The sequence below is a fragment of the Osmia bicornis genome, chromosome 5 (assembly GCF_907164935.1).
Source record: "Osmia bicornis bicornis chromosome 5, iOsmBic2.1, whole genome shotgun sequence".
Classification (NCBI taxonomy): Eukaryota; Metazoa; Arthropoda; class Insecta; order Hymenoptera; family Megachilidae; genus Osmia; species Osmia bicornis.
The window spans coordinates 10,608,203-10,636,192 of NC_060220.1; the positions used below are offsets into that span (position 1 = coordinate 10,608,203).

General features: G+C 34.7%; 2 protein-coding genes across 4 annotated transcripts in view; both read right to left on the bottom strand.

Moving 5' to 3' along the window:
* The window catches only part of LOC114881703, a 34,848-nt gene extending 11,005 nt beyond the window's left edge, over positions 1-23,843 (bottom strand). For all 3 annotated transcript variants that reach the window (XM_046285713.1, XM_046285712.1, XM_046285714.1), the window contains exons 1-2: positions 23,753-23,843; positions 23,493-23,576 (exon numbers count right to left, since the gene is read on the bottom strand). The gene's annotated coding sequence lies outside the window, so the exon portion shown is untranslated. The remainder of the gene's footprint in view (positions 1-23,492; positions 23,577-23,752) is intronic.
* Positions 13,816-14,573, bottom strand: LOC123987842. Its single transcript, XM_046285999.1, has 3 exons — positions 14,510-14,573; positions 14,232-14,381; positions 13,816-14,138 (listed from the first exon to the last, which is right to left on the bottom strand). The coding sequence occupies exons 1-3, from the start codon at positions 14,571-14,573 to the stop codon at positions 14,035-14,037; spliced, it is 318 nt and encodes a 105-aa protein (XP_046141955.1). The 3' UTR covers positions 13,816-14,034.
* Positions 23,844-27,990: the final 4,147 nt, after the last annotated feature.

Consider the following 27,990-nt stretch of genomic DNA (forward strand, 5'->3'; position numbering starts at 1 on the left):
ATTTTGGTTATAATCATATATATACGACTATTACACTTCTGGTGTTCATATAAATTTCAGTTGTTCCGAATGAAACAGGGCTTGAGACATGTTGATATCTAATATAGTTGCACAATTATGATCCTAATGTTTTAATTCTGTACACTGTAACGAATATATAAATTTTGCCATGTAGTTTATCGTACTGCGATAATGCCTGAACAGTATAATTGCACGTGAGTCGACAAAATTTGAGTATGTATCACCTACGATCGATTAGTGTAGGTCACTATTTGCATGAGTATACTGTTTCAATAAAAGTTATGAATTATAATTAACATAAGATTTATATTTATTTCTCGTATTACAGATAAAAGAATTAAAAAAAAAGCATCGAGAATCCTTGTATGGAGGAGGATCAAGGGCGGGAAGAGGAGGAAGAGGACGAGGAGGAATAGGTGAAAGAGGAAGAAGGGGTGCAAAACAGTTATTCTTTTTTAAATGATATATATATATATATTTTTATAAGAATATGAAGTAAATAAAATGAAATAAAGAATGAAGTGTTTTTTATCATTCGTCAGCCCACCCTTCTTTTGATTTTAAACTTTTTACTTTTAATAAACATACATGACAGACGCATATTTATATACATACATATAAGTTCACTATATGTTTTATACAATAGTCGGTAGAATAAAAAAGAATAATAATAAGAGGAATAATTTGAAATATTTTGTGTAACTTCTACACTTTGAAAATATGATATTAGCAAATCAATATTACCAGCATTAGTAAAAAAGTTGTAATCTCTCTTTTTTTATTTTAAATAATATTGCCATAAAATTACAATATAAATTCAACAGTGATTTGAAATAACCGATGACCTTTAAAATAAGCCGTCCCTACATACATATAACCTAACCTATAATCTTACGAAAATGGATATGTACATTGCCTGCATCACGCTTTTACTGTGACATATGTATCAAGCAAACACTTCGGTTTTCCTATGATTCCACGTTGGCAGTCCTCCTGAGTAGGCGCCATCTCCTAACCACTAGCTGAACTAAATTTGTCACGTGACTTGCTCTGTAGTATCCAGATAATGGCGAAACTCGTCTGTGAGAATGCAATCGCGACTTTTCGCTTTTCGTCCTTATATGAAAGTATTTGAGGCTGGGTGAGGGCTCATTCGAAAGAGAAAGGTTCAATGCAGCACGCTCTGGTCATCGTTTGAGTCACAAAACTGTTTTAGTGACCTAAAAATACCTTTGATTCTGCGGATGTATTTTCTCGATTTTTCTTCTACTTTGGACACTCATATTATTAGATATTAACAAAATATCGTTCAATCATGACCAGAGCGTGCTGCATTGAACCTTCCTCTTTCGAATGAGCCCTCACCCAGCCTCAAATACTCTCATATAAGGACGAAAAGCGAAAAGTCCCGGACCCCTTTTTAGGCCCATTTTTGCCGGTAATGTCACCTCGCTGCATTACCCGTGTCTACCCCCTTAAGCGGCATGGATTCTCGGCATCAAGTGCTCACGCGCTTGGGCGACACCGAGCCGAGCGCTGCCGGCTGAGCGGAAAGTCTAGCGAAATCGGCCCCGCACTCAACGTGTTAATCGTTAAATAGGATACCAAATACATTTCAAAGTTTTCGGAGGCGGCGCAAAATTAAAAATACCCGAACAAACGATGCTGCCAATAACGATTTGATTGCGGTATGGCAAACTTGGTAATTAATAAGTCGTAAGACAAAAAGCGGAACGTTAGAGGTCCGGCTGAAAATGTTTGTAATTGTAACGATTGTATCAGAAATTGGCAGCATTCCTGATATACATGCACTATACTGCAGTTCACGAGAGATCATACTTAACTTGTGCAGGTCACTAGATCTAGAGAGATTTTTAATAACGTGTGTTATTCCCCTCTACAACTTGCTTCTTATTATACTTTGCGAACATATAAATGGTGGGCAGAAATATATGACGTACGATAACTGATAACCGGTGATGACATTGTAAAGTATCACGATACAATGAAATTTCTATTATTTTCCGAAAATAAAATGATGTGAACGCAAAATAAAAAGCAAGCTGTAAAGGGGAATCGCACACGCTTTTAAAAATCACCCTAGACCTACTGAGCTGCGCGAGTTAAGTGCGGTCACTCGTGAACTGCAGTATAGTTATTTCGCAATGTGTATGTTGATTCCCGTTGAATATTGTTGACTTGAAATTATCAAATGGGTCATTTATCATACGTTGCCAATGCCTGAGTTAGGATATTCCTAGTAGAGGAAAAGTTTTTAATTTTACGCCGCCTCCGAAAACTTTGAAATGTATTTGGTATCCTATTTAACGATTAAGTAGATATTATTAATAGCTCTGGAATACTGGTATAAATGAAATAGAAATTATTTTATACTTTTTAGTGCATTTCGAAGTCGGATGTTTTTTTTGTTAAAAATTATTTTATTAGATCCACTACTAAAATCAGTTGGTAATATGTTAATTCTTCATTTTAGTTTTAACGTCTTTTTGTATGTTAGTTCAAATTAATTGACTTTTCATACCTAAACCTAAACTAACATACAATTACTTTTTATCGATACAAATCATTATAATTAAAATTATTTGTCTCATCTCTATACACAGGAAACAGCAGTAGCAATTCACCAAGATCTAGCATGAAATCAGTAAGTCCATTGTTTAAAAAAACCATATTATATGACAAAGAATCGAAGAGAAAAAAAGATATTGATAGTGCTTTAATGTTTATGATTGCTGCTGATTTCCAGCCTTTTAGTATTGTAAATAACAAAGGTTTTATAAACTTTGTTAAAGTACTTCATCTCCGATATACCCTACCTTCAATGTTGTTTGTGATCAAGGAAGTAATAATCAAAGTACAATTAAAAATAGAATTTCTGTTGATCGTCCTTATTTCATACATGGAAATCAAAAAATATATACTATTTTTGATATACCGCACATTTATAAATCCATTAGGAATCAACTTTTAAAATATGATATTTTTTATGATAGTAATAGAATTGCATCGTGGAATGACGTACGTTTATTATGGCAGTTAGAGGATGATAAAGCAATGAGAGCTGCTTGTAAATTATCAGAAAAACATGTAAATCCAAATAATTTTGAGAAAATGAAATGCCGTTTAGCTTTGCAAGTATTTAGTCGCAGAGTCTCGGTAGCTCTTTTAACCGCAGGAACAGTAAAAGGAATTAAAACTCAAACGGTGATGCATACCTCTGAATTTTTTACAATGTTTAATACTACTTTTGATTTTTTAAACAGCAGAAGTTGCAATGATCCCAATCCAAATAATTGCGCATTATCAGAAATTCGATTAACTGCGGAAAATAATTTAAGAAAATTATTAACAGATTGTTCCAAGTGGCGTACTATTACAAATAATGGTCTAAAAATACCACCATGTTTTGAAGGCTTGGAAATTTCTATTAAATCAATTTTGCAATTATGGACAAATCTGAAATGCGACGAAACTAAATTTTTTATGACATCCAGGGTGAATCAAGATCCACTTGAAAATTTATTTTTAATGATCCGTACATATGGTGTCGTACCATAAGCTTTTCGTTTGTCATTGCAAAAAAATATTGTAATAAATTTATCAAAACCTGCTCAATCTGCAAATTGTTTGGACCATGAAAATGACAGTTTACTTGCGCATTTTGAACACGCTGTAGCATCTAATGTTCAATTAATGCCAACAAGTACGTTATGTTTTGCAAGAGAGAACGAGCAGGAAACTTCTATTGACGTTCAACAAATTACTATTGACACATCATGTAGTAATGACGAAACATTAGAAGCCTCTACCGTTGAATATTTTGCAAGATTTGTAGTCATGAAATGCGTTACTAATTCTGGTTGTGAACAATGTTCGATCTCGTTAATTAGTGAACGCTATGAAACTGTACAGTATACAGTAAAACCTGGATAAATGCACCCAACATTGGGACCCAGTGGTTGCATTTATCCAAGCGAGGTGTCGAATCTCGGATTACACGCGACGACCAGCCAAGCGTGAACGTAGAAAGAGACAGACAGTGGTGGAAAGAGAGAGGTCCGATGATCAAAGGAAAGAGCCGAAACGTATCGGTGTGACTAATGCTAATTGAAGTATAAAACTTTTTTATTTTTGACTTTTTTTTATTGAAACTTTTACTAACGCATCGGTGAAATTTTTCTGATTACAATGGTACCAAACACGATATAGTTTCAATTATAATTACTTGCTAAAATTGATGTTAAAGGTTGGCAAAAAGCAACAGAGATCGACATCAAAACCAGTCGCGGTGTTGGCTCTGGTTTCAAAGGTTTCATTTATCCAAGCACGGTGGCGATTCTGGGCATTTAATGTTGCATTTATCCAAGCAAGGTGTCGATTCTGGGCATTTAATGTTGCATTTATCCAAGCGAGGTGTCGATTCTGGGTATTTAATGTTGCATTTATCCAAGCGAGGTGTCGATTCTGCGTCTGTACACATGTTTTCTATTCAGCCGACATGCCGACTCTGTGTCGGTACACATGTTTTGTATTCAGCCGACATGCCGATTCTGTGTCCGTACACATCTTTTGTATTCAGCCAACATCACTTATATTCAGTCGTGGTGTCAATTCTATGTTGTTTATTCGATTACTATTGTTTATAAATATAATTCAAACTATATCGTGTTTGGTGTCATTTTAATCAGAAAAATCTCACAAATGCGTTAGTAGAAGTTTAATTAAGAAAAAGTTAAAAATAAAAAAGTTTTATCGTTCAATTAGTATTAGTCACATCGATATTACGGTCGGATCATATTACACGGTTTCCTCGCCGAGCGGCTCGGTTCGGCTTAGGGAGATCCCCCCAAGTGGAGGGGATAGCGATGTTGCACTTATCCAAGCATTCTTTCGTTGCATTTATCCAGGTTTTACTGTAGACAAATATTAACATTTTTCCGAGCCTATGAAACAAGTGGTGGCGAAGTAATGGGACATTTATCTACTCCATCTCCAGAATTTTCATTTGTATTTAAAATAATGAACGCAATATTTGATAATTGTTATCCTAACATTAGAGAAAAATATGGAATACAAGATACCTTGTTTCCATTAATGGCGGAAGGTATATCCAGGTAGGTTTCAGCATGAAACTTGTAGTTCCCACCGAAAAAATCTTGCATATTATATGATGAAAGTTAAAATTCATAAAGATGTAGTTTGGTTAGGAAATAAAGTCAGAAGAAATGATTATCACCATAAATGTTCGAGCGTTCGTTAAAAAATCAGACAGTTTATAAAACGTGCCCGCTAGGGACCACCGAGGTGTTCTCTTCGGAGAATAAGATAACGTCGAGAAGTGTGAGGAGACGAAAATGTATCGCGTTCAAAAAAATCAGTCGTCAACGGATCTCGGTCGCGACCGGTCAAACAGTTATACTTTTATACCGCGTATTCGGGGTTAAACAGTTTCCTTTCATTGTGATTACGCAAATTTTTAATAATACCTTATCAGACCGCCTAAGATCTTGTCGTCAACGACAAAATATCACTTAACGTCTCTCACGACGAAAAAACATCACTTAACGTCTCTCACGATACGACGCACAGTGGTCCCAAATCGCAAAATCCTGGCCAAAATATGAATGTGTTCTTCAATTTAAATAAAAATTCGTACCTAGGGGTTTTCGAGGTCGATGATTACAAATCAAAAATCAAAATTGTAAAAAACAAAATGGTGGATCCTATATAATGAGCATGTGTACGCGTAGAAGACCCTAATTTATGCATTAGTTGAAAGAAAATTCTTTAAGTCTAATAATAAGTCCATACAAAACCATACATACAGTAACGCGCCTACCCTGCATTATAAAAAATAGCCATACGATCCGGGTGGCAGTTAGTGGCAGCTAATTTTTGCAAATACTGTAAGATAAAAGTATCAACTACAAGCCTGAACAAGAATTTTAGCGTAATATTGCGTAATATGCAACTTTTAGTTTACATCTTTAACATTCGCGCGTGAAGTTTTACCTTTTATTATTTGTAATACATTTCCTTATTATACAGCGTTATCGTTAACTATTTTAAATATACTAGTACAAATAAACATTCTACTTACTTCCAGGAACAGCATCCATTTTGTAGAATTCAAATTAATTAAGTCTGTTTAAAATTATTCACTTTTCACTATGCTCGTGCACACCGCACTTCACTGTACGAAAACTGCGTGACGAATGAACGCGGTAATTGAACGCTCACCATTTTCCAGGTATAAGTAATAAAACCTTTACTCCTTGGTTTTCTTGTAGACACACTATTCGAGTACACAACCCACCTATTAAAATAGTCCCAACTAAAAGTTCATTTTCGAGGTTTTGGCCAGGATTTTGCGATTTGGGACCACTGTGCGACGGCTGGACGTCTCTCTGCACAAGAGACTCCCACGGAACCTGGTTTCCGTACCATCATAATTGGACGTCTTTTCGCACGAGAGACTCCAACGGGAACTGTTTCCCGAAAAAACCATTATCACGCGATCAATCAATCGCTGATGGGCGCCCGACCTCGTGTACACGAAATCATTCATAACACACGCGACACACTCACATACAAAACACATAATTCAAATTCAAGGGTTTTTTACGCCTTCGGGCTTTTTCCCTTTTTCAAATAACAAAATCAAGGGTTTTTTATGCCTTTGGGCTTTTTCCCTTGTTTAATACAAAAATAAATCATCACTTTTTATACCGGATCAATCTTGACTCATTATTTAATAAACCAGCTTCGGTTTTATTATGCGAATAGATTGTAAATGAATGCATAATTGGCATTCCGATTATCGTAAATGCATCGTCCGCTTTTACACTGATAAGATCTTTGTTATAAATCAGGAAAGTAAATAATTTTGATCCTGTTAAGGGAAAAATATGCGGATGACGGTTTCATCTATTAAATTATATATTTTAATTTCAAACTGATTCTGTATTTCAATCAAATCAATAGTATCATTTAATAATAATAGTTCATCATCTAATAATCAACTAAATCAATAGCCGCATTTAGAAGTTATACATATAAAGGAAATACTGCGTAGTTTCTAGAAAACCGTTGGAACTATCATGGCGACGAAATAGAAAGAAAGAGGAACACCAAAGAAAGGGGATGAAGGATCTTCGTCTAGCTCGCGCGTCTTAGCCAATCATCGGGCACGCGACACTACCGAGCACGTGTCACGATTCGTCAAACCGTTCCACAGTGGTTCGAATGGCTGTGTTTAGGCCTGCCATAGATTTAATTTCCACGTCACTACCAACTAGCCATAAGACCCAGTCTCGCCGTGCCCTTTTTTACAACCGTCACTGCCGGGACGTCGGTACCTCGCCGTGGCAGCCATAAACTCATGAAGCCATAAAGACTCCGCGATTTTCACTTTAATTTTCCATCTATTGTCCACATCAGTTCTCGAGTTTTTGCATTTCTAACTTCTAGCCCGTTACCTTCAACATGCCTTTATTACAGTCAAGGAGTTTCCTAACTTTGTTACCTGCCACGGTCAAGAGTCGAAAAGGCGCTGAATCTTTTGTGAGTGTTCTTGCCTATTAGAAGTTAGCCCCCCACTTGTAAAATAATTAAAATTTGACAATTGTGCTGACTTGTGCTAGGTTTGTGCTACATTGTGCTCGAATATTAAAATCGTAATATGAAAAATACGATGAAAAAATGAAAAAAACCATTTTTTAGGCCAGCCCCCCACTTTCCATGTATTTCAATTTTTCCAATTGTGCTAAGTTGTGCTAAGTTGTGCTAACATTGTGCTAAAACACCGCTCTCAAAAAATGATTAAAAAAATCTTACGATAAAAAAGACATTTCTAGTAAGTTGGAACATATTTAATATTATTATCCGTATGCTTTGTCTGATAAATACAATATTGTATATTTGAGTTGTGCTAGATTAGCACAACCTAGCACAACTTTCAATTCCTCCGGAACATCGATATAAATGGCACTTTACTCTTGTTCGCGATGCGTCGCGCTACAGTTTTCCATCCAAAATATGCATTTGCAATCATCTGAGGGACATAATATTGTATATTTGAGTTGTGCTAGATTAGCACAACCTAGCACAACTTTCAATTCCTCCGGAACATCGATATGAATGGCACTTTACTCTTGTTCGCGATGCGTCGCGCTACAGTTTTCCATCCAAAATATGCATTTGCAATCATCTGAGAGACATAATATTGTATAATTTGTAATATATGTAATCAATTGACTTACCTGATATTAATCATTTAGAAGATATTTCTTCTTTATGTGCTTGTTTTGTGCATATGCACTGTTCCACTGCGACGTGCTGGAAGTCATTGAATCGGTTTCTTGTTTTTCTTTACTTTTTATTTTTTTTACTTTTTTGATCTTTTTGTATCTATTTATTTACATTACTTTAAAAGTATAAATTATGTAAATGAAGGTGAAATTAATGTATAATGTCAAATGAAATAAGGTTATTATATATATTATTTACATTATTATCCTCTTTTACATTTTTTTTGTATATAACTTGTAAGCGTAGAAACCGCGATATGGAATCTTCTCGAAGATTCGGGGATATCCCCACCACCGAAATAGGCAATAGGCATATATAGGTAACGGTCCGCGGACTAGAGACAGAGATTAGTCGCAGATTAAAACGAGATTAGACTGAGACAACCGATTTAGATAAACGGCGTGGTTTCGCGACTGTGATATAATAAAGTTAATTATATTATTAAAACGCCCAGTTAATGAACATTACGGTGAGAGCATTTATTTTATTTTTCCCTCGCCTACAACCTCAGAAGTGGGATAAAGGACTATTACGTGTTTACGTTCGACCACGTGTTATTTTCAGGTTACCGTGTTCGCGTTTAAATTTGACATTTTATTAACATTTGTGACTTTGAGTTTTGGACGTTGTTGGTCAAGCACTCGTTATTGTGACTTTTATGGTTTTATTGTGTTCTATTGTGATTTTGAACTTGTTTTGTTCGTGTAACGACTGCAACGGTTTCCATCATGGCGACGAAGGAGCCTAGCGAGTACACGGTGAGTGAATTGAAGGAAATTCTAAATGGTTTTAATTTAAGCACCAGCGGAACTAAGACTGAATTAATTACTCGCTTAACGAATTATAGTGCCGACATGTGGAAAAACCTTCCCGTCGTCCTCACAATGCAACGGGAGAGGGCCCTTGGTAATACGGCCCTGACGGTTGTTGACGATAACCAAAGGTTAAATTTAAATCCGAACATCAATATGATTAGTCACCTTCTTGGCGAATTTTCTGGAGCCGAAGAATCCTTCTTAAACTGAAAAACACAGGTGGAAATGCTACGACGAACCTATTGTTTGGACAACGAGGCAGTCAAACTGTTAATTGGAACTAAATTAAAAGGGAACGCCTCGAGATGGTTTCATTCTCGAGCGGAATATTTGACCATGCCAATGGCATTCCTGACGTGCGGCTTCGCGACCAGGCACGGTTATATGTAACTATGCGTTTTTTATAGTATTTGCGTTCCGTAGGTCAACTATACGTTTAAGATGATGATTGTTACTCATTATGTATTTTTAAGTTTCCTGATGTATGTTTTGTAATATTTAGTTTTATTGACTGACGATTGTCAATGTGACACACGTCTGTATGTGTGATTGATCGAGGACGATCAAGTTGTCAGGCTGGCCGAGCTGTAAGCGTAGAAACCGCGACATGGAATCTTCTCGAAGATTTGGGGATATGCCCACCACTGATTTAGATAAACGGCGTGGTTCCGCAACTGGGATACAATAAAGTTAATTATATTATTAACACGCCCAGTTAACGAACATTACGGTGAGAGCATTTATTTTATTTTTCTCTCGCCTACAAACTTGTAATTTTTAAAAGTTTTACAATTTTAGTTTTTAATTTATTTTTGTATATAAACAAACTGCTGGATTTATGATGGTGTCTTCATTAACAGATCTACATTTTTTCAATAAATCATCGAAAAGCATCCATTTGTCAGTATACAGAGCATAAGCCGTGTAATGTCCAGCGGAATTTTTATTGCGTCCTCCGTTATAATGTATAACACCAGTCAAAGAAAATGTTGAATTATGAAGCATGAGCATTTTCGGAAAAATTTTTAACGCTACTTTGCTGTCTTCGTCTCCAATGCATTCAATAAGTAAGTGCGAATGATAGTTTTTCCTTATTTCTACGTTTTCGCCACATTCTTTACATTTTTTATGATTATGAGTTATATAATCTTGAATAGCCTGGGCAACAGCGACGTATCCACGTGATTGAATTATTTGAAAATCGAGATTTATAAGGATCACGTTCCTAGTTATTACTTTTTTACATTTAGTACATTCCTTTTGTAAAGTACAACTTGGCTCTTCTTTGAAAAGATATTCGCATAAATTGGAAACATTTGAAAGCGCATTTATAGTAATGACATCAAACTCATTTTTGCTAACGAAATATTCGATACTGCGTAATATTGTTGCGCGTTGTCTATAAATTGATTTGATTGGACCTTTATGAATAAAATTTTTAATAAATTGGAATATGTTAGATGTAGCGTTTATTAGAATATCATAAAATTCTTCATGTATGCATGCAGCAGCAAACAGCTGAACAATACTATCAAATCCACATGTGTTTATAACGATTAGTCTATCTTTTCCATCTTTTAATGATTCGCAAAGATTTCCATTTTGTAACATAACTATATCAACTTTTTTTCTTTTGCAAACTCTTACAAAATCAGGTCGCGGTTGGAGGTATGTCCTTTTAACTGCTTTTGTCTCATTTTTGTTTCGCCAATTGTGCTCTTTGCTTAAATCGGAGTACTCATTTTCTGATTTCTCACTTGATACAGTATCACTTTCGTAATTTCCTTTTTTGTTAGTATTTATTTGTGCAGTCTGTGAAGTTTCGCTATACGTTACATTAATAGTGTCACTGTTCATCATAGGATTTTCATTACACAAATTTTGTTGTGGATGTAGTATAAATGATTCAATAAAATTTGTTTCCTTTTCTCTAATCTTGCTGTCTGATTTATTTTCTATATTTGTGAACACACTTTCAGTTTCAGATATCTGTTCCGCTATTGCAAGTTTTGCACGGCCAGAAAATGATTGCAAGTGCAAAGTTACGAATTTATCAACACGCATCGGACGTGAAACATTTTTTAACAATCGGTGTTTGCAATCATTAAATTCAGCCTCCACTGCGGAAGATGTTGCAGTTGAAGATCCATAACTAAAAATAGGCACCATTACGTTTGAATATATTGGAAAATATAATAATAAAGATATTATTCGCTTCCCTATTTCTATCGAATAATACGGGTTTATACTGCATCCTGGATTTTTTATAGCACTATCTTTAGCCATTGCTATATATTTAGCAGAGAATGTATTTAGCAAACCATGTAGTAATATCAGATTTATTTTGCGTCATCATTTCTTTCATTTCTGCATCAAATTCATTAACGTCAGTTACATGTATCATTTCATCGTTTTCGCCATCATCTTCTTCGTCAATAATTTCGGATGTAACAGTATTCTGCGTAACAATTGTATGTAATTTTTCAAAACACTGTTCTGCATAAGATGAAATATTATCTTTCGTATTCCCAAACATTTCACTATTTGTTAAAATAATGGCACATTTTGCTATTTCTTGAAATTCTTCAAAATTTGATACTTTTGTGAGAAATGCCATAATCGTTATGTAAAATAAACGTACATGAGGATGAATAGTTTTAAATTCTTTCCATCTTGAAACCATGTGGATAAAATGTGATATATCCAAACGCAAAAATGTAGGTGGCAAATTTTTCGATTTTTTATTCAAGTATATAAAGCACTGAGATAAGTAATCTTGTAAATTTTTACATTGACAAAATGCTCGAACAATAGCTCCTATTAAAGCCCTGTCAAAATCACAAACTACTTGTTTCGGCAAAGGAAAATTTGGCTTGTGTTTCATACCAATTCGTATTATTTCTACCAACCAAAAATATATCGTATTTGTATTTTGGGATGCGCTCAACATTTGAAACACTGGCATGTGAGATGTATTAGTTTTTGTAACAATTTGATACAAATAAATATGAGATGATAATTCGCCTGACGGTGTTTTTAATTTTTTTACTAAAGATCCTGTTCCGTCTATGCAGATAAATTCTGAATGTTGTATGAAAATAGCTACTTGTTCTGGTGTCCAGTAATGTACATAAAATGGATCTAAACCAATTGCATGTATTTGTCCTGCATGTTGATTGTATTTCAAACACTGCAAATTTTGAAGTGGATCGGAATTAGTCAGTGCTAAATTGATTTTGTCGCGTTCTTGTTTTGCTTTTGAAAGTATCTGATTCTTGGGTAAATGCGCGGGTTCTGGATCACCAAATTCCATTATTTTATTTGCTTCATTTCGGCGCCAAATGGATGGTAAAATATTTCCTCCTAACATTTTATTTGAAATTTCTATTCTTCGGTTTCCCTTTAAATGTCGCTTTTTGTTATGTATTATGGAAGCATTAAAATTCTCAATACTGCATTCCATAATAACATCTTGTCCTAATATCGGTTTATTTGCAATCATTCCCGAAAAGATACAATTACATTCCGAACAAGTAGCAACTATCTTCAAAAAAATTCCAGATTCGGACATTTTGTATCGTTTGAACGATAAAGCACATGGCATACGTATTTGCTGCCACAACTGTTCGAATAAAACGTCAGTCCAAATTTTTCGAAACAATACATTGTAACATCTTTTTGACCGTAGTTTGTCTGTATATTCTACTTTCTCAAAAACCATTGCTAGCCATGTCTTGAATGGCAAGATCAATTGTAATTCAATTTTCTGTTCATTGCGAGAGTCATCTAAAGTACTTGTTGAAATATCTAACATAGGAATGAGAGATTTTTTAATATCATGATATTTAAGAAATTTATCCCAAAGATCATATCTATTTCCTTTTAAAATCGTATAAATGTACTTTGGCGACAGATTTCTCCCAGTTACATTTTCAAAAACAATACTGATTGTTTCATATACCTTGGAACTCGGCGCAATAGGCTCTCCGGAAGAGTCCGAAAGAATCTTATATTCTTCTGCTAAAATTATGTTTAACAATTCCAACGCGTGTTGAGCCATAACTATATATTGAAAAACAATATATCACAAAAAGTAAAAACTTTCCCAACTAAAACAACTAGGTTCCGTTCGTAGGTACGTACATAAAGCATTAGCTGAAAACGAACGAACAAAAGCCGATCGTAGATTGTCGTATGTCGCAAAACTCGCGTGAAAGAAGGAGGGATTCGTAACATCGACGCATCGCGAACAAGAGTAAAGTGCCATTTATATCGGTGTTCCGGAGGAATTGAAAGCTGTGCTAGGTTGTGCTAACCTAGCACAACTCAAATATACAATATTATGTCCCTCAGATGATTGCAAATGCATATTTTGGATGGAAAACTGTAGCGCGACGCATCGCGAACAAGAGTAAAGTGCCATTTATATCGATGTTCCGGAGGAATTGAAAGTTGTGCTAGGTTGTGCTAATCTAGCACAACTCAAATATACAATATTGTATTTATCAGACAAAGCATACGGATAATAATATTAAATATGTTCCAACTTACTAGAAATGTCTTTTTTATCGTAAGATTTTTTTAAATCATTTTTTGAGAGCGGTGTTTTAGCACAATGTTAGCACAACTTAGCACAACTTAGCACAATTGGAAAAATTGAAATACATGGAAAGTGGGGGGCTGACCTAAAAAATGGTTTTTTTTCATTTTTCCATCGTATTTTTCATATTACGATTTTAATATTCGAGCACAATGTAGCATAAACCTAGCACAAGTCAGCACAATTGTCAAATTTTAATTATTTTACAAGTGGGGGGCTAACTTCTAGTAGGTAGTGTTCTTCGGGAATGGAAAAACCCAACAGAAACTATTTTGGCCACCAGGAACTTACTATAGCTTCCCCTTCAAAACCCTTCTCCAACATCATACTCCTTCCACCAGTCACTGCATTTTTACCCCCGTCAAGACAACCTTGCGGAGGTGATTTCGTAAGCGATTTCACGCACAAGCGTTAGAATAAGACTAGCTCTGTACTAGATAACACCACTAGGCACGTACACTTACCATAGTAGTTTTTGTAAAACATATTAAAACATATAGTTTTGAAACCAAAACGAATCCAATAGTTTGTCCTATCCTTCGTGCATGAAGGAAGGTGGTCCTTCGAGAAATTTGTTGGCACAAACGTGCAAACACCTACAAGGCTCGGATGCTCTAGAAGCAAACACGAGCATATTAACAGGCTGATTTAGGTGGACAAAAATCATTTTCGAATTAATAAAAACTAATTGTTTTTATGTAATCCAGAATAACCATAGATCAAAATTCTAATATTGTAAGACCTTCCAGCCTTTTCGTAAATGTGTACAGACTAGGCAAAGTACTACGTAAGAGCGGACAACTCATCGCTAGTCAATCGAGCGCATTTCCATGGTCGACTGGAATATGTCATAAGTTTGTTAAAATGCACTTAAGTTTCATGTTGATGATGAATGTAGCAGCTGAAAAGGTATATTTCAGTTTTAATCACCCCAAATCATCAATACCTTTCTTGTATTTTTGTAAATCGATCTTCGAGTTAGGTTATTATATCGTATGAAAAATTTTCATAATGTAACGATTCGTCAGTGTAGAAGTATATGCTCCACGTCGTTCCACGTGATGAAAGTTTTACCTATGAAAAGTAGAGATTGGCTGCTTTATTTTAATACCATACTCGACTTGCAAAAATTTGCAAAAGTATGTTAAATGTTAAAATGAAGTTAACGCTGACGTCCGTGACATATATTGGTACAACCAATACGCTCGTCAGTTAGTGGTCTTTTTTTAATAATTTATAGTTTCGTTGTTTTTAATTGTGATTATTATTATCCTGTTTTACCATGCAAAAGATATAATTCAATTTTTTATTGTCCCTATTGGGCAATTGTCGGAAGAAGCTCAAGAAGCACGCCATAAAGATTGCCGCAGATTCAGAGAGAGACACACCAGAAAAACAACACGATTCGACACTAGTTCGGACTTGTTAACAATGTTATTAGTTACCTCGGACCCGTTAATAAATACTTTTCGTGAAGTATCAAAAAAAAAACTCAACTTGTTAAGCGCCGAGGTATTTGAATTATTAGAAACAGATACAGATGTAAGTGACTTGCAAAGAGGAATTGTTAGTACTGCTGCTGATGAAGATGAACAAGCAGAATCGACTGAATGTACTTCGGGTGCTAATGACTCAAGTAGCGAGTAAGTTTAACTTGTAATATAGTTTAAATAGTCATTATTATGTATTATTATACATTAAATATTTATTGATTATTATGTATTTTCATATTCACATTTTTTTTACCTCATAGCTACAGTGCAATACCGTAATTTTATTTTTTTTTTCCTTTAATTAGTCATATTTTTATCTAACAAATGTTTATATTGAAATAATAACTTATAACACAAAACAGGATTATTTTCTAAGGATAAGAACCCCAACTAAGCCAAAAAGCTTGAAAAAATATTTTTGTCCTGCTAGCACCCTAGTGTTCGAACCACTGTGCGTCCCCTCCAAAGACAATGATCGCGCGACGGGCCCTTCGACCGTCGATCTCGCGCAAAATTTGGCACTCTTGATCGATCAATCGTCGATGTACATGATCGGGAGCCCGTGTGTCCGAGAGACAGAGTTATTTGGAAGTTTCGCGATATTTTCTCTGCGGTAAAGCCCTCCACGTAGCGAGGCAGAGTGCCGTGCGGGTTAAAATAATCGGAATTCTGAATAAGGACTCATAGACGCGCACGTAAAATCTTCTTCCTACTTAAATTGCTATCCTTTTCTTTCTGTTTTTAAATCGTTTGCTCGCGTATTTTTCGACTTAACTTCATTTCGCGTAATTATGTATTTTTCTCGATTCTTGTAATTCGTTTGTGTCTGTCTTTCGTCGACGTCCTCGTCCGAATAATTCATTTCCGAGAAATAATGCTCGCCGCGACAAGTGCAGTGATCGAAAATTTACCGTTCTTTGGTGTTCCAGATCATCAAGCGAATACATAGCAAACTACAAGCGAACATATTATCTTGTTTTATATTAAACAGCGTTTCGGTAAGTCGATCCTATTACATTTTGAACACGACGTCTATCAGTTGGCAAAACGGGCAATCTGGTCCAGCCCTCCGGGGTGCCGAGAAAATCTCCGGTCAGATCGTTCCATCATACGAGGTATCGATTAATATTTTCGACTATTATTGTGTTGCGGTTTCGTTTTCTATTTTTTATCATATCAAAAGGGACACCTTAGTCCAGCCCTTTCGAGGGTGCCGAGAGTATCTCCGGCTAGGGTGTACCCTCACGGCGAAAATACGCCGATTTCACGTTAATTCAAAGGAGAGCGAAATAGTAGCAATCGTTTACGCGACCGGTATACTACGTAAAGTTTCAAGTGTGATATCAGAGTGATCGTACATTATTATATATTTCTTGTTAAACTATACTAAGCATCTTTACACTTGTTAAACAATTTGCATGAACTGGTATTTTCAATAACGAGTTTTCCAAATTAATTTACATCTCAATTTTTGGCATTTAATAATTGTTATTTACTTGGCTTTTATTCAAAATTAAACCAGTTTCATCACCTAAACAGTTTCAAATTTCATTTCAAACACACCTAACACCTTTTCAGTTATACACGCCTACCATTCACATACAGATTCAAGGAGGGATCCGTACGGGACCTAAAGCGTTGAACAAACCCAACGAAGGACTAATAAGCTAAATTCTAATTTTTAAATCTTAATAAACCCGTCTTTCGTCTTTTAATTGTCGAGAGCGTTAACCCGCGCGAGACTGCTGGCAGCGATACCGGCTATGTGAACCTGGCACCCGACTTTTAAAAAATTAACTTTTTTTTCATAAAACGGTAGTATATCGTTTGTAGTTGATTGTAGTAAAAATATTTTCGTTTATAGTTGGATCAATTAATAAATAAACAAAATTGAAAAATTGACCAGCACCCGACATTGAGATATTTCAAATCGGTTTTTTGCATATAATAGAGAATCGTTTGTAGTTGATTGTAGTGAAAAAAGTTTCGTTTGTAGTTGAATAGTTTAAAAGTTATGAACAATTGTTTATCCGCACAAGAGGTGACTTCGTCAATTTTGAAGATTTTTGAAATCGGTCTTTTCCATGTGATTCAGAGTCGTATGTAGTTGATTGTAGTGAAAAAAGTTTCGTTTGTAGTTGACTAGATTAAAAGTTATGAGCAATTGTTTATCCGCATAAGAGGTAACTTCGTCAATTTTCAAGATTTTTGAAATCCGTCTTTTCCATCTGGTAGGGAATCGTTTGTAGTTGATTGTAGTGAAAAGAGTTTCGTTTGTAGTTGAATAGTTTAAAAGTTACAGTCGATTGTTTATACTCCGAAGAGGTAACTTTCTCAATTTTCAATATTTTTCAAATCTGTTTTTTCCATGTGACAGGGAATCGTTTGTAGTTGCTTGTAGTGAAAAATGATTCGTTTGTAGTTGAAGAGTTTAAAAGTTATACGTGATTGTTTATTCCCATCAGACAACTTCGTTAATTTTTAATATTTTTCAAATCCGTCTTTTCCAACTTGTTCGGAATGGTTTCTAGGTATTTGCAGTGACTGTATTGGATACTTGGGCATAAAATAAAATATTGATATTATGTTTCTACAGAAGTGTTCGCGCAGTGGCTTTCATGACTCGTTCTTTCAAATCATTATGAATTTCCCACTTACCAGTAATTCGTTTAATGATCGCGAAGTAATGAGCATCAATGTAGATAATCGCGGATACAAATTTATATGTATAATTATCGTAAACCAGCTTTTCTGGTATTTCCTCAACTGTAAATTGTTTTCTGCAATTGGGATAATTCATTCGAGCTGAAAGCAAAGCGTTTCCAACATCTTCGATGTTAAGCACCATGTGTTCGCCTCCGGAATGAATTTTCGTAATATTGGTACTTTTGCATCGTGAACACATGTTTGTATGACTTGGTTTACAGGCTTTCATTTACGGCTTCTTGTAGACCTGCCAGGCCGCATCTATATATAAAGGCTGGGTTAAGATGTAATACCGGCGTAATGATTGACTCTTCTATTAAACAATTAGTGCATCGAACGGTTGTTTCAAGAGACGGCACATCACGAAGAATAAATTTTTCCTGCAGATGTGAAATGTTAATCGAGCAATCAATTATTCCATCTTTTATTGCTTTAGTGGCACTTAAGATACGTCCTCGTTCTTTATATAATTTTGTCGACACACCGATCGTTGACAGTGTCTGAATAATGTTGTTATTTGCAAGATACTCGGAATATGTTTGGAAATCATGATAAGCAACTAAAATGCTTTGAATAGTAGAATCGAACGCACATGTGTTGCGTACGCTAACGATCTGTTTACCGATATTTATTGGTTTTAAAGAATTTCCATTTACAAGCATCGGTACCACTGGGGTAAATTTTGGCCGTTTGTGAATAATCTCGATATCAGGACATGCGGTGAGATATTTACCTCGTTTGTTCGCTGTATCTGATATTTTTGATTTAATTGGATTTGTCTTTTTAACAAGACCTTTCCAATTTTCGGTCTCGTTAAGAAAGGATGTTTCCGAGGGAACAGTGTAAATAATATCTCCCGATTGGGGTAAGACATTTGTTACGTCTTTTACCAAGTCCTCCGATTTATCAATGTGAGACTCGTCGCTTATTCCATTTATTACTGACCCGATCGAATTGTCAACAAAATCTTCAGATCCTCTTCTGCTATCGGTGGCTACTTCTTCACGTGAGTTTATTAGCGGAAGATTTCTTTTCTTAGTCTCTTTTTTCGGTACATTCAATAGTTTAGTAATTCCCATCAAAGATCTAAGATGAATAACGAGAAATTTGTCTACTCTGATAGCCTTACCCCTTCTAAAAACTTGATGTTTTAGTTCCCGAAAGTATTCTTCACTTCGAGCCGAACTAGCAACATGTATATCTCTCAACTCTACGAGAGTGGAGTTTTGTTGTTCATTGGGTACCGTTGTCATTACAGCTGTCCATAAAACAAACTGTTTCGATAATTTGAATAAAGAAGAACCAAAATAAGGGCAATGGTATGGATTTAATCGACCTTGTTTTAAGTTCTCAATGCTACCTGTTTCGATTTTTTTCATAATTACATTAAGTGCATTGCTCGATAAAGATATCTCGTCAAAAATATCGCAATGTTCCAGCAAATTGGGATCATTGTTTTCGGGATTGTTTGGCATATCGTTAGAAAGATGATAAGATTTCAAACGATTCATAATTCTATTGTGGGCAGCGAAACAATGACTTTCTTCATCCTCAATATTTTCATAAGTCGAAAATGCTACTGATAAAACGTCCGTGCATATTTGAATGAACTCGTCAATCTTTGTGCATGTAGTCAAGAAACCGACGCAGCGCAGATAAAAGTTTTTTTTTTCAGGAGATTCATGTTTGAAACAGCTCCAGCGGGCAACTAATTTTATCAGATGTGCAATGTCAATGCGAATAAGACATCGAGGATGTTGGACACGCATTGATGATGAGCTGTTATCGAAGACAATACAGTTCTCGATGTATGTTTTAATATCTCTGTTATTGAATGCTAAACAAGTTGCATTCAAAAGTGCAGGTGAGTAATCTATGATTACTTGTTTCGGAATCTCGCATCCAATACGTTAATGTGTTGGTATCGTGCTTTTCGGAAATCAACTGAAATAAACTATTAAACTATTAACTGAATTAAACTATTCAACTACAAACGAAACTCTTTTCACTACAAACATCTACAAACGATTCCCTATCAGATGGAAAAGACAGATTTGAAATATATTAAAAATTAACGAAGTTGACTGATGGGTATAAACAATCACCTATAACTTTTAAACTATTCAACTACAAACGAAACTTTTTTCACTACAAACAAGTACAAACGATTCCCTATCACATGGAAGAAACAGATTTGAAAAATATTGAAAATTGAGAAAGTTACCTCTTCGGAGTATAAACAATCGACTGTAACTTTTAAACTATTCAACTACAAACGAAACTCTTTTCACTACAAACAACTACAAACGATTCCCTATCACATGGAAAAAACAGATTTGAAGAATATTAAAAATTGAGAAAGTTACCTCTTCGGAGTATAAACAATCGGCTGTAATTTTTAAACTATTCAACTACAAACGAAACTTTTTTCACTACAAACAAGTACAAACGATTCTCTATCATATGCAAAAAACCGATTTGAAATATCTCAATGTCGGGTGCTGGTCAATTTTTCAATTTTGTTTATTTATTAATTGATCCAACTACAAACGAAAATATTTTTACTACAATCAACTACAAACGATATACTACCGTTTTATGAAAAAAAAAGTTAATTTTTTAAAAGTCGGGTGCCAGATTCACATAGCTTACCCGTGTCTACCCCCTTAAGACTTCGACCCCTGGAACAGCTTTATTTGTGATGCTCATCCGCCAAACTGTGTAACACCCTGCTTGAGGAGAGCAGCCCATATACTAAATCGGAGCCGAAATGACAACAATACATGATTGGATTAAAAATCCATTTCAAAATTTCAATAATAATAATCAGAATTTATTACTGACAGAACAGGAACAACTGATTGAACTATCAACAGATTCTACGTTAAGATGCAGATACGAATGAAAAGATCTTCTTGATTTTTGGTGAGGAATTTACACAGAATACCCTCAAATTTCTGCAAAAGCTATAAAAGCCTTAATGCCCTTCGTTACAACATATTTGTGCGAAAAGTGGTTTTCAACATATGTCGGAACAAAAACAAAATACAGAAATAAATTGTATGCTGAACATGAAATGCGTTTACAAATAACGACAATAGAACTTGACTTTAAAGTTTTGTGCAAAACAAAGCAAGCTCATTCCAGTCATTAAAACTGAAAATTTTATTTGTATATATTAACTTTATAATACTTTTTTAACTTTTATTATAATATAATAAAAGAATATTAAAATGTTTTTCTTTATATGTACTACCTAGATTGTGAATATTCTATTGTTTATGATCCTGGTTCCGTGAAATAATTTTATACTCATAAGGATTCCTTAAATTGACAAAGTTTGAAGACCACTCCCTTACAGTAAGACAGCAACGAAATATTTTGCGAGAAATAATAAAAAAAACCCCTTCGTCAGTGCTCCAACTTTATCTGTCGACATTGCGACATCATCGGGCGAAAAAGTTAGTACTCAGACTGTGAGAAATGTATTGCATTCTGCTGGAATTTATGGTAGAATAGCGAAAAAGAAACCGTTCGTAAGTGAAAAGAATATGAAAAAACGACTCCATTTTGCTAAAACGTACATACATAAGCCAAAGGAGTTCTGGAAGACAATAATAATATTCTCTGATAAGAGCAAATTTAACATTTTTGGTTCTGATGGAAAGAGGTTTGTGTGGAGGAGACCTCCGACCGACGATGAAACACGTTGGGGGTGTGTATCGTACAATGAAGTAAGAAATCTTGTATTCATTGATGTAACAATGCAATTAGGTCCATGACGACGACGACTCAAAGCACACAGCCATGAAAACACAGAAGTAGGTACTTTACAACGTGTTTAGACGACTTTCCATACCACCACAATCACCTCTAGAAATTCGGAACTTAGAAATTTAGAAAAAGAAAGTAACTAACAACTAACAAAAATGATTTGAAAACTGCACTATTAAAAAATTTCTTCATGTGTTACTAAAAATCTTGAGGCTGCAAATAGTAATTAATGCCAAAGAAATGTAAATATTAAACATTTGGTTTGTATTCGCTAAATGAAAACAATGCATTTTTTAAATAAATTGCAAGCTTGTCACTACTTTTTTGACTATGAAATTTTCTTTTATTCTTTCTGACTTCCACAAATTACATTATTCAGTGTTCTGAAAGAATAGGTACACTACTTCTGCATGTTACAAGACATTAAAGGATATGTTTTATATTAATATATCACTTAGAGATATAAAGATATTTTTAAATAAGCGAATATGCCAATACTTTTTTTACCCATTGTACATGCAATGTATCTATATTCTAACAAGACATTACATAGCATATGAACAATACATTGTTGACCAGTCATGAGGTAACTTGTATTTGCACTTGCATTGACTATTTTGATTTTCAAAACCCAGGATAATATGGCATATCGTGAAATTTTTACAATATCCCATGTTATTATTGTAAAATTGCTGGTCAACAAAGTGTTCAGTTGGCTTATATAAAATGTCATTTATCTATGGAGGTCTATCCTAACCACTGTGTGAGGTGTATCTATTTTTCCCAAGTAAGATTGTGGGAGAGACACTACAATTTGGATGCAAGAGTTTTAGTACTAAAGTACTAAGAGTTTTAGTGCGTAGCTTGCTAAAATCAAATTTCAAGATAATCAGGAAAGTCTAATCTAGTTCTATACCTTGCTACACCCAGATTTGTTACTGGATAATATAAGAATAAATGGATCCAAATCTAATACTTTTGATGTTTTGTTGCTGTCTCACTTCTTCCATCAGTTTACACTTACATCCGAATGCAATGAATTTCCAAAGTCTGAATTTCATAAGATCTTAGGTAGTAAATGTTGCTTGGTAATTAATAGTTATATATCATCTTAAATAAGAAGCAGTTTTTTAAAATACACAAGCATTATCTATTAGTAACACCTACAGTTAATTGTAAAAAATAATTTCTTGTAGCTACGAATGGTTTGAATCTTCAAGCAAACTATTTTTTATAAATATAAGTGAATATTAACTTTGTAACAATACAATGAAAAATGTTTTGAAAAGAATTAATTTATCACTAGAAGAATGTAATACAAATGTAAAAGCTAATAATCATTAATCTACAAAATTTAGAAATGGACATCCTTCATTAAAAAAAACTTATAAAGAGATTTACAATAATAAAATAATAAAGAGCAAATAATCGTTGACAAAAATATCAAAAAAATACACTTTTACAAATGCACAAATTATTTTGATTAAACATATCGTTTTTATAAGGGAAAAGATCATGTACTTTTAAGATTTCACTTTACAAAAGAACACTTCAGATACACTAACCTAATTGTACATGGAAAAATACGTACAGCAGAAATGAAGGATATACATATGTAATTTCTTAATGACGATTTATCATGTATTTGGTTTGATGTTTCGCAATTCCAATTTAACAAGCGTATAAAAAAAATTACCTAACATACATCAAAACAATTACATTTCTAAAATATAAGTATCCATTTATACTTACCTTGAATAAATCCAGGATGTCGTCTGACCTCGTATGTTGTTTTTCCTCCCATTTCAATTCGAGTTTTTCTCAATTTCATTCGCACTGAAATTATATTTGTGCGTTTTAGCAAAATCGAAATACAGAATTGCCTCGAAATAAGCAAGTGGCTCGGGACCAAACAGTTTCTTATTTCGAAGCAGAGACCACTTGCTTATTTCGAAGCAATACTGTACTTTTATCAAACATGTGATTTTACACAAATCAAAAAGTATCCTTACCATCTCTGTATGAATAAAATGATGCAACAGGTAGTCTAGAACGACGCACGTGAGGAACCAAACAACGATAACAGTGGATAACAGACTGCCGTGCTCGTTTCCTTCTAACCGTTTACCCCCTGCGATGGCAGAACCACCGATGTACATGTAGGAATAAGTGATTCCTTAGGAGTTAGGATTCCTACTTTATCAATTGATGGAAAACAAGCTCACTACCGCTTTTCATATAGAGTTTTATTAATTGTCAATTATTATAAATTTGTAACTACGCTGTACATTTAACTGGTCCTAATGCACTTGACACGGCTTAGAACGCTCAACAACGCATTTAAATTCTCTGATGAGAACACCCACGAACGGAATACAAAGTTTCTCAAAACACAAAGCTACCGCTTCAAACGTCCCCACGAGAATGGAAAAACTTCCATCCGGAACGGGAAAACGACGCTTTTCCCGGAAGTAGATGTCGCGGTAAATTTATCGGAAGTGTACGCTTCGGCGAGACGGTCGACCATCAGCAGAGGTCGCCACAATATATGGCGCTGTGGCGGCGTACAGAGTACCTAGTTTACCGACGCGGAAAGTGCATTTCCGATAAGGTTGCACAGGACGAAAGGAGCCACATACTTCCGGGGCGCGCAAGACTTTTCCAGAAAAAAGGAAAATGCTTTCTTCCCACGCGAACCGTCGAAGTGGATACATCGAGGATTTTTGTAATCTTAATAAGTGCGCATAGTTCCACTGTGTTATTTGTACGAAGTCAAATCCTTAATACTAATTAAGTTCGTTTATAGTTCGAGTTAGTTTAGAACAACTAGTTTAAAGAATTAGCAGCTAGTGCACTCAAAATAAAGCAGTTAAAACTTTACCCTGTAGATTCTTTTTCCCTCGACGGGTAAGACAGTTTGGTTACGCGTGAGAGTGTAGTTAAGGCTACAGCGCCCTCGACCCTCGCGCCATCTAGCGGTCACAGAAGGAAGCAAACCTTCCAACCGCGCCCTCTTTTCTAGGGTGCTTGGAGCCTTACGCCATCGCTTCAACGCACCCCCATTTTTACCCTAACTCATCCATTCTGTACTCTTCTGGCAACGCGATCGGAAGTAAAAGACACGCGTATTTTCCTACTTCCATCGCCATCTTGAATATCGCGAATCTTTGTCAATAAAAAGTATCACAACATAATTATTCCATCTTGTGTTTTATTTATTCATAGACATTAGTGTAGTGCCCGCGCAATCACATATACATATACATATACTAAACATATACATATACGAAATTTGGAAAAATTTCACAGTTGCATCGTTTGAGTTTTACGCAGCGCGATCGCGCTGTTCTGATTTCATGTCGAAGAGATCCACTACATTTCACCTTGATGTGAAATAAAAAAAGATACGAAAAAAATGTGAAATAAATTAAATAAAAATAATTTTTAACAAAAAATACAACCGACTTCGGAATAAGTATTTGGTATAACGTCAGGTACGATTAAAGTATCACGCGCTGACTCAGCGGGCATTCGCGCGAGACATAAACAATAAAAATCTGCGAAACTGTAGGAGGCAATATCATAAACATATATATCAATGGATTTGGAATAAAATGCTCTACATTTTTGTCATTACATAAATTTAAATAAGTTGTAAAATAATGTTATAAACATTTTTTTGTTATAAACAAATGGTATTTTCGACAATCTGTTAACGCCATATTATTGTATATAAAAAACCATTAAATCCGCCCATTAGAAGTTTTCACGTATCTTCTTTGGTTTTCGAGATAGCAGTTTCAGGTCGAAACTTTGAGGGGTGGTTTCACCCCTTAAAGTCGCGTCTCAGCCGATATAAAAAAATACCTGTCGCTTATTTTTACCTGCTTAACAAATGTACGAAGTTTCATCAAAATCGAAGGGGGACACCTCGCGGCCTTTCCTTGTTGGATTCAGCGGGCGTATTTTCTCGATTTTTCCTCTATTTTGGACACCCATATTATTAGACATCAACACAATTTCGTTAAACCATCGGTTGAGCCCCCTGCATTGGACCTTCCTCTTTCGAATGAGCCCTCACCCAGCCCTAAGTGTTCTCATATAAGGACAAATAACCGATTCCCGTAAACCCATTAATAGGCCCATTTTTGCCACTAATGTCACCTCGCTGCATTACCCGTGTCTACCCCCTTAAACAATACTGACCATGCATTAATTATTATTAATTTTCTTTACGTAAAATTATATTTGCAATGTGGTACACTTCAGAATCTTAAAGACATAGTTCCTGAAAAAAATATAACAGCGATTAAATAGAAAAAAAGCATTTTCGCAGCCAATTCGCTCGTATTATTTGCTGCATAATTAATAAATATAATAAATAGTAGAAATATGAATTTAAAGCAAACTTCAGTACCAAAATAAAGAGAAAAAAATTCAGAAAAATATATATTTGAGTTAAGTGATTTGAGTTAAGAACATTTAATTATTTCATTTTATTTTATTTAATATTCGTTCATTTCGCGACAAATAGCACACAATATTTTAATTGAAATAACCGCCTTTTACTGCAATATATAGTACGTACAACCACGACTCTACTCGACTTTATTGCATTATATTATTCAATACATCTTTCAATGCAAATTTATTGCAAATGGAAAAACTGAAAAAAAATCACGAGTGGACTACTTTGCTTTTCAGGAAAAGAATTTGAAAATTTATAAAAGTAATTTAATTAGCTTCTCCGTAAGCTTGAAACAAAACATCGCGATCAAAAATTAAAACTAAACAACGCGAACAACAATTATCCACTATTTTTGTTTAAATAAAGTAGAATTAAAATTTAATAAGTTATCTCGAATGAACAAATATTCCTTGAAATAATTTATCACCAATCATCACAAAATAAAATGAACTTTCATTTTAAATAAAACTTTGAATAAAGTTCTATTTAAAACTTTATCATATTTAATAATATTCTGAAAACATTAAATTCATATATTATTCAACAGTATTTCCAACAACCGAATGCTCAAAATTTTCAAAATTAAAAAATGGGAAGAAAAAAGAATGGGGCGGGGCAGCGGGAAGGAGGGTACAGGGGAACCTGAAAAGAAAAGTTTGACTGCCCATAAGAGCAATCCCTAAGCAAACCCTATAAAACAAACCGAAATAACACGCAACACTAATTTCAAAATTGCAAAAATTCTGAACTATGACAAAACATCGGCTGGCAACGAAGATTTTCAGGCCCTCTAGACTTGCGCCAGCTGCTACATACCACCCACCCCGCCTGAACGTCGTAACGCCAGGACGGGATGCACCCCTTCGCTAAGAGCGCTACCCACCTCTCGAACACGTCGCATCCGACGGTGTCCGGGTTGCGGACGCCTATAGTATAGACAAAAGGGCTATAGTTTAGAATATGGTAACATATGGAAGTGTTCCGTATTCTAAAGCTGCGCCTGCAAAGGCCTAGTAATGCATGGGTATATCTCCCAGAGATGGTGTTTCACGGTCTTATGCCGCGGAATCCTGGTAACTAATTTGATTAATTAAATAATACAAAGGATTGTGATTAAAAACCAAAAGGATTCCTACCGAATACTAGTCAGTGCATCGTCATACATATTTACTCTCGTGTCGGAAATTTCTCGCAACACTAATTTAATAAAGGCAAAACTCTAATAAAAAGGAATTTAATGTCAAAATTGAATTTGATATTTTATTAAAAGCAAAATAAACTAATTTTTAACAAAAAAAAATCCGACTTCGAAATGCACTAAAAAGTATAAAATAATTTCTATTTCATTTATATCTATATTCCACAGCTATTAATACAATCTACTTAATCGTTAAATAGGATACTAAATATATTTCAACCTTTTCGGAGGCGGCGCAAAATTAAACATATAATTTTTTCTTTGAGAAATAATAGGAATTTCATTATATCGTGTATCTTTACCATATCATCATCCCTTATCAATTATCGTACGTAATATATTTCTGTCCACCATTTATATGATCCATGTTAATGGTTTTATATATTGTATACTATTCTATATATTGTATGTAAACTGAATACTTACAATCTTCTTCGTTTTCTTCTTTTCATTTGCATCCAAGTGTCTTGTTGCTCTATTTTCATAAAGGCAGCCTCTGATACTGTAATAAATATTTTCATTAACAATTATTTATATATGCTATAAAAATGATATAAGAGTTATTACCAAGTAAGTTCAGTGCT